General features: G+C 48.9%; 1 protein-coding gene across 5 annotated transcripts in view; it reads left to right on the top strand.

The window, feature by feature from the left end:
• Window positions 1-14299, top strand: part of TRAF3 (TNF receptor associated factor 3) — a 111921-nt gene that overhangs the window by 75022 nt on the left and 22600 nt on the right. For 3 of the 5 annotated variants that reach the window (XM_060156218.1, XM_060156294.1, XM_060156121.1), the window contains 4 exons: window positions 7340-7585; window positions 9252-9303; window positions 12148-12252; window positions 12870-13037. In XM_060156218.1, coding sequence (XP_060012201.1) covers window positions 7341-7585; window positions 9252-9303; window positions 12148-12252; window positions 12870-13037 — 570 coding nt within the window. In that variant the 5' untranslated portion in view covers window position 7340. Of the gene's footprint in view, window positions 1-5042; window positions 5175-7339; window positions 7586-9251; window positions 9304-12147; window positions 12253-12869; window positions 13038-14299 lie in introns of all 5 variants that reach the window. The other 2 variants (XM_060156175.1, XM_060156383.1) reach the window with 2 other exon arrangements.

The raw sequence follows: 14299 nt of genomic DNA, 5'->3' as shown, positions 1-14299 counted from the left end.
GGAGTCAAGCCCCTGCTTGCCTCGGTCCAGCTAAGGCCCACATCAGCGTCTCACTGATACAGAAGGGCGTGGGCCCAGGCCTGCCCACTGGGCCCTGCTCGGGGTCCATCTCTGTCTTGAATAATCTTTTGTTTAGGAAGAATATTTTCCTCGAGCGATATGAGTCTGTTTGACATAGTTGGTGGCACATTGGCTACTTCTATTTGAGCAGAATATCCTTCTTTTGAAAATAATTCTGTGGTGGAATCAGAGCTGTTTTCTATTTTGGTTTCCTATATACTAGGTCGTCCCCTTTTCATCAGCATCACCTCATCCATGAGCTAATCTGAATATTTTTAAAAGGCCGAGATACAGATAAAGATTATCCTTTAAAAGGATACCTTTGACTACATTAAAATTAAGAATTTCTCTTCATTTAAATACATAAATGAAGTCAAGACACAACCTAGGGGAAAAACATATAACTAACAAAAGATTAGCAGTCAGAGCATATGAATAACACCTACAAATCAATATTTTAAAAGACCGATAACCCAATTAAATAGTGCAAAAGAGACGCAACCAGGCATTTCAACAGAAGGAAAATCACAAGTGGCCCATGAGTGTACAAAAAGATGCTAAACCTATTTAGTTAATCAGAGTAAGGAAGAAAAGGGACCATCGTACCTGCTAGGTTGGCAGAAATTAAGATGTCTGATGATACCCAGTGTTGGTGAGGGAGGGTGTGGGTTAAGAGAAGCTTGTAAATTGGCCGCGCCTGCACCTTGCTAACCAGCCGTTCCTCTGCACTCTAGACGTAGAGTTCGGGGCAGAGACTGGCAGATTCCTTCTGTAAAGGGCAAGGTGGTAAACGTTCTAGGCTTTGTGGGCAGCGCACAGTCTTGTCACACAGCTGCCTTTGTTTCATTTGTTTGTTCGACTCTTTAAAAATCTAAAAAGCATTTTAAGCTCAAGGGCCTAACAAAAATAGGCTACTGACTATCTTTGACCCATAGGTTATAGTTGCTGAACCCCAATCCCCTGGTCTAGAGAAACTTAGATGAGATGAGAGCCTCAGAACACACTGTCCATAATAGCAAAAACCAGAAGCAGTGTGGTAAGAAAATAGATAAGTACATCATGGAATATTATACTGCAGTGAAAATGAATGAAGTATGTCTACTATACACAGCAAACATGGGTAGATGTAATACTGATGGCAGAGGACTACATATGGTATATCATTTTTATGAGGTTAAAAACGGGCAAAAGTATATTGTTTAAGAAGAAAAATATATGCTAGTAAGAAAATTATAAATACGAAGTTCAGGCTGATATTTACTTTTGGAGAGAGGCAGGAGGATAGCTGAGGAAGGAGCACACAGGTAGACGGTGACTGTTAAACGGGCAGTGGGTTCTGGGGTTCTGTTGTTGTATTCTTAGCTTGCGTGTATATTGCACATAATCTCTTTTATGTGTCAAATATCACATAGTACATCTTTTGAAAGGCAGGGAAGGGTATCAGCCAGGGAGGTCTTAGATCCCCCCAACCTGTTCTCCATGAAGCGGTACTTCTGTCCCCGAGTTCTGCTGAGTTGACCACCTGGGAGGGAGGAGGGAGGTGTCTCCGCAGCCGATGGGCGGTGGCCACCAGCACAGACTGAAAGAGCTGTGAGAGGACGGCTAGGAGTGGAGCCTGCTTTGTTCTGTGACAGTAGTGAGATCGCCGACCCTGAGCGCATCCTGTTCCTTCCCTATCGATGGTCTTGGCACCCTGCTCAGAAATCAGTTGACCATAAGTGTAAGCGTTTCTCTCTAGACTCTCAGTTCTGTTTCATTGGCCATATATCTGTCCTTACTTCCAGTACCATAGTATCCTGATTAATTTGTAGTAAGTTTTGAAATAAGGAAGTGTGAGTCCTCCAACTTTGTTCTTCTTTTTCAAGACTGTTTTTTCTGTTCTGGGTCTCTTGTACTTCCATATGAATTTTAGGTTTAGCTTATTAATTTCTGCAAGAAAAGAAAAACCAGCTAGGATTTTGATAGGGGTTGAGATGAATCTGTAGATCAGTGTGAGTAGTATGTTAAGTCTTCCAGTCCGTGAACATGGGGTATCTTTCCGTTATTTACATCTTTAATGTCTTCAACAACGTTTTATGATTTCCAGAGTACACATCGTGCTCTTCTTTGGTCACATTTATTCCTAGATATTTTATTCTTTTTGGTGCTCTTTTAAATGGATTTTCTTAATTTTATTTTTGGATTGTTCATTGCTAGTGTCTAGCGGTACAGCTGGTTTTTATATATTGACCCTGTATTCTGCGACCTTGCTGAACAAGTGTATTAGTTCGGCTTGTTTTTAGTTGATTCCTTAGTATGTTCTATACACAAGATTATGTCATCTGAAAATAGAAATAGTTTTACTTCTTCCTTTCCAATCTGGATGCCATTTATTTCTTTTTTTCTTGCTAATTGCTGAGAAGGGGCTTTTCAAAGAGGCTTTGAGCTGTCTAAGATGAGGAAACAGTGCGATCCCATCAGACTTCCTGACCCCAGCTGGTGGAGAGTGTATCTTCTCTGTATAGTACTGCAGAGTTTGTAGAGGGATCCTCTGTATAATATATCAGTGACGCCTGGTAATGCCGTGAGAATTAGGGGTAGTAATTCTTTTTCACTTTTTCACGGGGACAGAAAAAGTGAGGCCCAGAGGACAAAAGCTGTGCCCAAGGACCTGCCTCAGGGAAGGGGCACCAGGCCGTCCTTCCCACCCAGACCCCTTAGGGCCGGATGCCCTGCCTGTCCGGCTCCTCCAGAGCCCCCCGTTCCCGGTTCCCCTCCACAACCAGCTAACGGTGCTGTGTCTGCCTGCCCTCCATCTCTCCTCCTCTGCTAGAATTGGAATCATACCACAAATCCCACTCAGGAAACCACCCATCTCCCCCAAACAGAGGTGCTAGCCTCCTGTTTTGAAGGTCCGCAGCCCTTTGTAACCTCTCAGGTGGCGTTTCTCGGCGTCTGCCGCCGCTCGTACCTTTTAACCCTGGAATGCTCACCTTCCTCACGATTCCCGCAGAGGTCCCTAAGGGTGGGACAGTCTCCTTCATCCCCGTGCCCTGCACGCGAGGCACAGAGCTGTGTACGTTGTAGGTGCCCGGCTATCTGTTGAAATAGAATGTGGTTGCTTTGGCAAACCTCTGCAGAGTTGCTCACCTGAGGAAGGGCTCTCCCACTCGTGGAGGAGGCCGGCGGCTGTGCCCTCCAGCGTGGCATGCCGGTGCCTGCCGACAGCTCTGCAGAAGAACCTGAGACGTGCTCACCAACAAGGCCAGCAGCGCCCTCCAGAAAACCCGGCTGTGGCCGAAACAAAGTCGGAGCATCAGTGTTTGAGTGAAAGGAGCTACTGTCCTCGAAAATAATGTTTATTAGTTTACTAGCCATTGGAGGAAGTATACAATGGACAGCCTTTTTAGAAAGATGTTTGGTAGTGATTATATATATATATATATATATATATATATATATATACACTTTTTTATTAACTTATTTTTGGCTGCGTTGGGTCTTTGTTGCTGTGCACGGGCTTTCTCTAGTTGCGGCAAACAGGCTTCTCATTGCGGTGGCTTCTCTTGTTGCAGAGCACGGGCTCTAGGCACGCGGGCTTCAGTAGTTGCAGCATGCAGGCTCAGTAGTTGTGGTTCGCAGGCTCTAGAACGCAAGCTCAGTAGTTGTGGCACACAGACTTTGTTGCTCTGTGGCATGCGGGATCTTCCCGGACCAGGACTCAAACCCGTGTTCCCTGCGGGCGGATTCTTAACCACTGCACCACCAGGGAAATCCCGAGCAGTGATTATGTATTTTAAAACGCACATCATCTTTGACCCAGCAGTTGGGTTGCTGTGTGCTTGCCTAAATGTACAAAGATGCATTCAGGAGTCCTCACTGCAGTTTGTTTATAATATAAACCAAACCCAGCCTAGCTCGCCATGAGTAGAGCTGGTAAACCACGCAGTGGAGTGCTGTGCAGCCCTTCACGGTAACGAGGCGCATCTTTACCTGCTGATGTGGAAAAGTGCCCAGGATACACTGTAGGTGACGAGGGAAAAGCTGTAGGTTAGTTTGCGTGTACAGCACAGCTGGTGTAGAGACACGTTTTCCTCTGTGTGCATTTGCTGTTTTTGGACAGCTGCACAGTCGCACTGAACACCCAGGGGAGCGTCTGCCTCTGGGTGGTTGCAGTCCCGGAATCTGGTACTTACTCTTTACATGTTACCCCCATGTCTAGTTGTTTTCTCTGTGAGCGGGTGCTGTTGTTACAAAGAAATCTTACTGTCCCCTCATGTGTCAGGCACTGCCCAGAGCATCAGGCATATCCACTTTTGGTTTCTTTTTTTTTTTTTTTTTTCGGTACGCGGGCCTCTCACTGCTGTGGCCTCTCCCGCTGCGGAGCACAGGCTCCGGACGCGCAGGCTCAGCGGCCATGGTTCACGGGCCTAGCCGCTCTGTGGCATATGGGATCTTCCCGGACCGGGGCACGAACCTGTGTCCCCTGCATTGGCAGGCGGACTCCCAACCACCGTGCCACCAGGGAAGCCCTCCACTTTTGGTTTTAGTCTTACATTTTAAAGTGTACAACACTATGTATAAATGTCACGAATTAACCAAACCCAAGTGGAACCAACCATCTTAAACAGTTACTTGGTAATATTCTTGGTTAGATTTTAAATTGAAATATAATTCACATACCATAGCATTCACCCCTTTAAAGTGTCCAGTTCAGTGGTTTCTAGTATATTCACAGAAGTGCCGTCGTCCCCAGTATCCCAATTCCGGAACACTGTGATCACCCCGAGAAGCCCTGTTCCCATTCGTAGGTGCACCGACTCCCCCAGCCCCTGGCAACCGTGCACCTACTCTGTGTCTCTGTGGATTTGCCTGTTCTGGACATTTCACGTTTAGATAGTTTTCTCCGTCCTTACTTGTGAATATTAGGTAAAGGAGGTCTGGTATTTTTCTTGTTCGTGCTGTCTAAGCACTGTAGGGCCTCTTTCCCTCCTTCCCCAAAGGCTCGTTCTCCAGCCAGCAGCTTAGCTCAGGAGTGGGCCGTGCATGGGCCAGGATGCGGGACCCTGAGCAGGACTGTGAGAGGCCCCTGGGGCCCGCTGCAGAGCTACCCACGTCAGCGCCTCACATTCCAGGTGAGTCCTGGCACACCTGCCGGCCCCAGGCCGTGCTCTGCCGTTCAGGACAGGCTGCTGTGACGTTCTCCTTATGTTCTTGGGATGCTTGCATCCGTTCGCTTATCTTAAGCAGCCTATAAAACCAAGGATCTAAAACTATATTCTTCATTTTGTCTATACAGAGTATGACATGTTATAGGTAAAGGAACATTTATTATTTGTCATTAACTTGATCTTGAGGTAATTGTCTCTCATATTTGAACTAGGAATTCACCTCCAAAGAATCAGACATTTCTCACTAAAAACTTTATTGAACACACGGCTTCTTTACGCACTATAGGATAAAATACTAAACCAAAGTTGCAAGTAGCTTATAATCTAAGCAAGGTATGAAGCTGTGAGATCAGATGTGAAATCTGAAGAGTTTTCTTTTCCTGTTTTTTTTTTTTTTTTCTGGTTTCACAGAAACAGTTTGGTATGAGTGGCTCAGACCTCACCTTTCCCTCTATTTGTTAACTCAACAAATGTGTATTTTTGAGTTGAGATAAGATGAGAACCTTCCACCCATCAGACACTAGCGCTTCCAGGTGCCTGGTGTTTGTCAGTCAGCAGAACAGATCCAAACCCGGTTTGCTGGGGAGCTTGCGTCCTGCCACAGGGAGATAGGCAGTGACTCAACCATAAACGAGCAGTCTTAGGAGGACGGACCAAGGGGTGGGGTGTGGGGGCTGACCAGGGTGGGCCTCCCTGAGGAGGTGGGAGGGCGTTCCCGGCGGGGAGCTGTGGAGCCAGGGTCAGCCTCTGCAGAAGGGCAGGGGGGCGGCCAGTGGCAGCAGGTCGGCTGCTGGTTGACCCTTTTCCCTGACGGGCACCTTCCTACTTAGCATCTTGATGAACAGGATTCTAATCAACAAGTTGGTGAGCAAAGGGTTGCTGGCCTTTTGGGGTCATTTTGAAATCTTCTTTGTTTTGGTTTCACAAATAGATTTCATAGGAGGCTCCCACACTTTGCACGATAATGTGCTATTTTGTTAAAAGTAACCCAAGTGTGGCTGGAACACCAGGTCATTTACGTGTCACATGTACTGCTGCCTGTGTGGTTCCTACACATCCCAGCTACGAAACGTTCGTTCCCTCAGCCCCGGGGAGAGGCAGGAAGAGGTGGCGTGAGGAATGAGGCTGGGGGAGCTGGGCTCTGCCCACAGCCCGCCTGGGCACCCTGGGGTCTAGGGTGGGGTGCGCCCTGGTTCCCGCAGAACCCGAGTCTGTGGCCCGGCCGGGCCCGGCTGGCGAGGAGCCTCAGACTGAGGAGGGCAGGGTGGGGACGCGGGCGGATGCCCACAACCTTGTGAGGAGAAAGAATTTGGCCCTTATTTTTGTCAGCAGCAGAAATAGATGAATTGAGCAGAAGCACAGCGCAGTCTTGAGAGGCCTGGTGAGCTGTGAAAGAACCTTCTCTGCAGGGCCACCAGGTGCGCTGCTGCCGAGGCTGCTGGGCCTGGGGTCTTTGTGGCTGGTCTCCAGGCACCCCCTACTTTGCCTGGCGACGGGGACTCGCAGGTGGGGACCAGCCACCTGTGCGCTCCTAGAAGGCAGAGGGTGCGGAGACCCAGCCTGGCGTCCCCTCCACCGGCCCACGCCGGGCACGGGGTCCCCGCAAACCCAGGAAGCACCTCCCAAGGCTGCAGGGCATGGGCTCGGTGCAGGGGCCTGGGCGGGTGCCGCCCCTGGGGCGGGCAGAGTGCGAAGGACCCCGAGGGAGGCGCCATCGCTGGTGAGAGGAGCGGGTCCGGCCTTGGGCTCCGCGGTGACACTGCCCTGGGTCGGGTCGCACCACCTGGCAGCGCAGCGAGGCTCACAAGGAAATGAAATCGGCTGAGAGCAGCTGCAGCTCCAGCCAGGACATCAGAATGATGCATAGAATTTAAAGTTACGGCAGAGTATCATCTGTATTTTAAGTTAAAGAGCCTTGATAATGCAGTTTGCACCTTGTAGCAGGTCCTTGGGTGGGAGGTGTGCCTGATGGCGGCGTCCTGCTCCGCCAGGTGCTGGAGGCTGGAAGGGCACCCGTGTGTCCTCGAGGCTGAAGGAGAGCGCACACACTGGCTCTCCCGGGCCTCCCGTCAGCACCCTGTGCCTCCCGGCGTGTGTCTCTGATGGACGCCCCCCCCCGCCCCCCGCAGGATGGAGCCGAGTAAAAAGCTGGACGCAGCCGGCACCCTGCCAGCCAACCCCCCACTGAAGCTGCACCCCGACCGCGGCGCCGGGCCTGCCGTCCTGGTCCCAGAGCAGGGGGGCTACAAGGAGCGCTTCGTGAAGGCCGTGGAGGACAAGTACAAGTGCGAGAAGTGCCGCCTGGTGCTCTGCAACCCCAAGCAGACCGAGTGCGGACACCGCTTCTGCGAGACCTGCATGGGCGCCCTGCTCAGGTGGGTGCCCCAACGCAGGGGACCGGGGCCCGGCCCGCAGACTCAGGGAGCCCCTCCCCAGCTTCTCCAGCGAGGTCTCGGCCCCGGTGCCCGGGTCTCCATCTGCGTGGCCAAGTATGGGGAGGAGACATCCCATCTGCAGATGACGGTGGGGCCCTTTGGGGCAAGCGCCTGGGGGCTGGGACTGGGGGACAGGGCGATGGGAGGGGTGGGCCAGGCCGAAGCTGAGTAGAATCCAGTGAGTGTCAGGGAATCCGCAGCAGCCCTCACGGGTGTCAGCTGGGCATTGATGCCATTTAGAATCACGGGTGTCAGAGAGGCTGGAGTTTTACAGCAGAGCTAACGTTGGCTGAGCGAGCACCTTCGTTCATCCCACAGTTATTTCCTGAGCGGGGTGCCAGGCACTGTGCTCAGCCTGGGTCCCCAGCAGCGGACAAGGGCCGGCAAGGCTGCCCGCTGCTCCTCTAGACCCACCACTGAGCGCAGCCTCCCTCCCGCACCCTCCTTTGGGTACTTCCCGCCGTGCTCTTATCCACTCATCCCCAACAGTGAACTCAGCTTCGCCAACTTGTGGGTAAAATACTCTTGGTTGGAGCTTAGTGATGGCAGAGCAGGCTCGGAGGACCTGATTTCCCTGCACTCTGGCGCCGCGGAAGCGGCCGGGGGCTGTTGCTCTGCTGGTTTCGGCCCTTCTTTGCTTCTTGAGCTCCTCCTGTTCTGTGTTCTGCAGGTGTCAGGGGATCCTGCCCAGATGCCACTCAGCCCCGGGGTCTAAGGGTGTGAAAAGATCCCCATGATTAAAACAGTTTGGCTCAAGCTCCATATTAACATAGGCTGAACGAGTGAGCTTTTATTTTAAAACGTGTTAATTTCCTCCCGCACCGACCCTCGGCCCTCCTGCCCCTCCGCAGGGCCCCAGTGCACTCGTGCCCAGCTGCCCCCTGCTCCTGAAGCCTCTGCTGCCGCTCCCTGGCCTGGACTCCTGGCGCCTTTAGGCTGTCTAGGGCAGGGGCCCTGGCAGTAGGGAGCGCTCAAAATTAGTTTTTATTTTTAATCTCTAGGAGGTGGTTTCCAGGCCCGGGATGGGGTGAGAATCAAGTCCAAAACAGGGCAGCGTGGGAGCAGTGGCTGGTGTCCTGAGTTTGGGGACAAGAATAATGTAGGAGACCAGTGGTTTCTTTAGACAGGGTCACCTTTAAATCCCCACACCGTTCAAGTCCACGGAATTGCATCTTCCTTTCAATACACTGTGAAGGAAATAGCCTGTGGAGAAAGCCCTGACTGTGCTTATAAAGCAGAACCGTTCAGAGGCTTTCCCGATGGCTGTGGACACTCACGCTGAAGAGCCCTTCACAGAGAGCTGCTTTTGGTTTCTGAAATAAAATCTCACCTTTAATTGAAAGGGACTTTCCAAGAGGGACTGATCTAAGCTGTTCTGCTTAAAAACTTCCTTATGAAAAATTACTATTAAAAAAAGAATTTTAACCCTTTTCTCCTATTTAAACCGTATTTAAACCAGATTCACCGGGGCATCCTGAAGCTCTGGTGGTTGCTCTGAGCTTCGCACGGCAGACATGACCCTAAAGTGAACGGTTCACCGTATCCAGGGGGTTCAGATGAGAAGGTGGCTTTCACTCTAACACATTTACTGTGTGTTTCCCCTCAGCTCCTCCAGCCCGAAATGCACTGCGTGTCGAGAAGGCATCAGCAAAGACAAGGTATTCTTGGTTTTTAATAAATTATTTTGTCACTGTTTTGCGCTGGGTAGTGCCTCCTACGTAGTTTGCATCCAGTGCCCTGGTTCTGAGTTTCTCTGAGTTGACAGCTGATGGAGCAGGGTCGAGACAGGGGACTGTGTCATGTAAACACTGGGACGGACGGGGCAGATCCGCTGGGCAGGTCCCCAGCCGTGTGACCCCGGAGCCTGTCTCCTCACCTGTGTCAGTAATGGGTTCACTTCCCAAGACCCCCAGGTGGGTGAGGAGTAAGTAAAGTGCAGAGATGTGCACTGTCGTCTCGGGTCTTTATCCCAGATGCCTGCGCTCTACCTTCAAGCAGTGCTAGTCTGAGGGGTTCCATTGGATTTGCTCTCTCCCTGCCCCCAGGCAGCGTCTCGAAGTCATTAAGACACGTGTGAGAGTTCAGCCCTTCCCTCCCCCACGTGGTTGAGAATGCCAGGAAAAGCTCACGTGTCCTGCAGATGAGCACACAGGGGCCCTGGGCACCCACCAGCTTCCCCCGTGGGCCCTGAGCCCTTGTCACCCATCCCTGTGGCCATCCAGGCCCTGCCAGGCCCTGCCAGGCACACTTCTAGTTTGAAACGACTCGTTCTTGAAGTACTTAAAATATCAATAAAAATATGTGGTTCTGAAATCTTGATGAATGAACCGAACAATTTTTTAAATGTAGGTCATTAAATTGTACAGTAAAATTCTCACTCTGGGGTTTTCCCATGGCTTTGTTGTTAAGCAGCACAGGTGAGTGTGGTGATTTGACGGTTGCTGGTGACAGGTGCCCGTGGGCTGCCAGGACGGGGCATCCGGTGTCACCTGCTCTGGGCGGTTCAGAGACAGAATTGGCCGAACGTCCATGTACCTGTTCTTCCTTAGCATTTACCTGCCACTAAAGACTTCACTTAGCTTGGAAGGGATTGTTTTTAAGAAAAACAAATCACTCAGTTCTATCTCTTGTCTTAACATGGCAACCTGTTAACTTGTTAACATGTATCTAACCAATGTGACCAGGAGAAAAGGTTGAAACAATGGGCTGAGATGGATTTTTTAGTGTCTCATTTCATTATGCGGAGTTATTATCCTTACTTTTCAATGGCATTGACAGCTGAAGAAGAGTTACTAGATTTGTTGAAGAATCATAAATGAGACTGACTGAAGCCATGGATCCTCGTGGGAAAATGTGGGGTTGGTTGGGCCCCGGGAGACCGAGATCAACCCCTCGGCGGGTCACTGAGGATAGTGGCCACCGTGGGGCCTCCACTTCCCCATCTGTAAAATGGGACAGTTGTAGTAATGATACTAGATCTTTTCCAGCTCTAAAATTCTGTACTTTTATTATTCTGATATTTTCATTCTATGTTTTTTCTCCCTAAAGGTAAATAATTTAAGAAACTTAGGGAATTCCCTGGCAGTCCATTGGTTAAGACTTGGTGCTTTCACTGCCGTGGACCCAGGTTCGATCCCTGGTTGGGGAACTAAGATCCCACAAGCTGTGAGGCATAGCCAAAGGAGAAAAAAAAAAAAAAAAAAGGGAACTTAATGGCACAGAAAGGAAGCTTATTTATTACTGGTTAAAAATACCTGTTCTGTTTACTTTAATATCTAAAATTATGACCTTTTTAAAAAAGTCATGTTTACAAAGGATTAGATTTGACTCCAAATTAGTTTATTTTTAACTCTTAACAGCTGTTGTTTCTGTTTCTTTTCTTGTGGAGTCTGGAAGGGCATATTGAGCTCCCTGTTCCCCCTGTTACCGTGTCAGCGTGTGGGCGTTTCTTAGAAATGCCTGAGGATGAGGACTGTGTAGCTTGTGTTGTTAGAAGGAGTGAGAGTATTTGTTTTCCAAGGGAAAAATGAAATTAAAGGGAGGTTTTCATTTTCAAAGGGAAACATTTTCATTATTGGATTAACTGCAGTCTTTGCAACATATATTTTTAAAAGGTTCTTGGGCTTCGTTGGTGGCGCAGTTGTTGAGAGTCTGCCTGCCAATGCAGGGGACACAGGTTTGAGCCCTGGTCTGGGAGGATCCCACATGCCCCGGAGCAACTGGGCCCGTGAGCCACAATTACTGAGTCTGTGTGTCTGGAGCCTGTGCTCCGCAACAAGAGAGGCCGCGATAGCGAGAGGCCCGCGCACCACAATGAAGACTGGCCCCTGCTTGCCACAACTAGAGAAAGCCCTTGCACAGAAACGAAGACCCAACACAGCCATAAATAATAAATAAATAAATAAAAATTTTTTAAAAGTTTCTTACATAGCAGGCTAATGCTTTCTTCTTGGTGAAAAATGAGTTATTAGTGACATAACCTTAGGAGCAAGAACCAAAATAAATGTTTTACAAACCATCTGCAAAATGTTATCTTTTACAGTAGTTTCTCTCTTTCTCTGGCAAGGATCTACAAAGGCATCAAGTTGTAGCGGGCTCTGCCCTGGTCCCTTGGTGGGAGGTCCCACCTGCGGCAGTGCTGGTGCCTGAAATCTCCAGGATCCAGATGTGAACTTGGTCCTGGTGTGTCCTCGTCCTGAGTGTGTCAGAGTTAATCCAAAATGTGTGCTGCTCCAAAGTGATCTTCAGTTGTTCCGTATAGCTTGCTTACTTTTGGTTTATTTAATAAAAGGTGGTAGTTAAGGTTCTATTATTTAAATTGTGTCTCTTAGTGGGGGTGGCTCCTTCATTCTACTTAGATTAAAATAGTTCTTAATGCTCTCTGAGGCCCACTTAAGGGATGTTCCCATGGTATTTTTACAGTGGTTTTGCCTTGTCTAAAGTAGCAGCATGTGGAGATTAAGAAATATTAATCCTCTAAAATAGCTAACTTTCAATTTCAGGTGTTTAAGGATAATTGCTGCAAGAGAGAGATTCTGGCCCTTCAGATATACTGTAGGAACGAAGGCAGAGGCTGTGTAGAGCAGTTAGCACTGGGGCACCTGCTGGTAAGTGGGGATGTGAGGTGTCGGCTTTACATCCAGAAATACGAGTCCCTGGTCAGTACGATGTGGCCCCTTAAGATCATGTTTGCATTAATCTTTCAGACACAACCAACTATGAAAGCAGTCAGAGCCATTTAGGTATGAAATGTTATTTTTAATGACATCATAGGCAGAACTGTCAGTTGGTTTTTGAACACCCCACCCTATTTAGAGTAGAAAAATCTGAATTGAATTTTGACTGTAGAAGGCCCATTAAAACCTTCTCCTTTTTATAACCATGAAATTCCACGTAACTTCTTATGTTTTTTTGATTAGTATCATATTTTATCCTGGAAAGATATTTGAATTGGAATAAAACAAAGTTCTTAGCAGATAACCATTTATTTATCCAGGAAGAAAAGTTAATTGACTTAATTCTTCAAAAGCAATATAGTTTGAGTAATCATTAAATGGAACATGAAATTCAGTGTCTCTTGATACATTTGTCACTCTTCTCTGTGAAAAGCTGATCTCGCAGCAGATAGAAACATTTTTGGGGGCTTTAATTGCATAGAGGCTAGAATTTGGTATTTCAGATTAGAGTTTTGCTGATTAAGAACTTTGAATTGTTTGTCTCACAGGTGCATTTGAAGAATGATTGCCAGTTTGAGGAACTTTTGTGTGTCCGTGCCGACTGCAAAGAGAAGGTGCTGAGGAAGGACCTGCGTGACCACGTGGACAAGGCCTGTAAATACCGTGAGGCCACGTGCGGCCACTGCAGAAGCCAGGTCCCAATGATAACGCTGCAGGTGCGGTGTTTTCTTGTCTCACCCACCTTCTACTCCATCCAGATGTCGTGTGTCTGCAGGATAGCTTGTTAAATGACTATTCTAACAGAAATAAAGAGACAAGATAGGGGTAAATAGCAATTTTCATCTGACTTTATTTCAGAGTTAAGCTTCATTTGTTTTGCCCATTTTGATTTATGCAATTAATTTTCCATTGCCTAGATTGACTGCCATTTGGGGTGCCCAAAAAATGAAGACCGATTATTCAAAAAAGGTAGAATTTTTCACTTGTGCCAGGGAATAGCCTCTAAAATCTTGTTGGATTGCTTAATCATTTTACGGCTCTGTGACATAACCATCACTTCAACAGGGTAATTTATCCTGCAATATTGAGGTGCAGCGGTCTCTCCTGGAGAGAGATGAGAATTTAAAATGTTTTCATGCCTCCATTATTTTGGCAGGGTTTTATATTGTGCGCATGTTAGAATCCGATCACTTATATGTAAATCAAAGAGAAACAGGTGTTGGGATGGAGGACAAACTTTAAAAAGAGTCAGTGTTGTAGAGACCTTCAGATATTTGTCTGTTTGTTGAATACGTATTTACCGCATACCTGCTGTGTGCTGGGCACTGTTCTAGGAGCTGCAGGTTCAGTGGTGACCCTCATCTTCCAGTGGGAAGAGATCATAAGTACTATGAAGACAAACTGGTAACAGGGGAGGAGGGGTGATCAGGGCGGGCCCTTCTGAGGCAGTCAGGACGATGCAGGAAGAGCACTGGGGCAGAGGGAGCAGCAGCGAGCGGGGGGCTCAGGCTCCAGGATGGAACAGACTCAGCAGGTAGATTTCCCCTCGCACAGAGCAGAGGCGAGGTGCGAAGTTGACGGGAGGCAGCCTTGAGCAAGGGACAGATGCGGTCACAGTTAACGCAGAGCCAGTGGGATTAGCCGATGGCTCGAGTTATGGAGTATGAGCTTGGAGGATGCCCAGCGTTTGTAACTAGAGCAGCTGGACCAACCGGAGTGTCCTGCTGAAGTGGGGCTCAGGGGAAGAGAGGAGGCTTTCGGGGGGATAGGGAGTGGTCTGGGCCATAGGTATGTGTAAATAGGTGGTACTTGCAGCCCTGGGACTGGAGCGAGTAGAGAGAAGGGCCAGAGTCGGAGGACAGAGGACTGGGGCACATGATGCTTACAGCATACTAGGAGGGGGAGGTCGCCCAGCAAAGGTGTGGCCGGCGTGGAAGGGTCAGGAGAGTGACGTCCCAGAGGCAGGCGGAGCTGCAGG

Source organism: Lagenorhynchus albirostris, chromosome 1, assembly GCF_949774975.1.
Source record: "Lagenorhynchus albirostris chromosome 1, mLagAlb1.1, whole genome shotgun sequence".
In the NCBI taxonomy this organism is placed as follows: domain Eukaryota; kingdom Metazoa; phylum Chordata; class Mammalia; order Artiodactyla; family Delphinidae; genus Lagenorhynchus; species Lagenorhynchus albirostris.
Note: the sequence above shows the minus strand (reverse complement) of the source record. Positions and strands in the feature narration are given on the sequence as shown.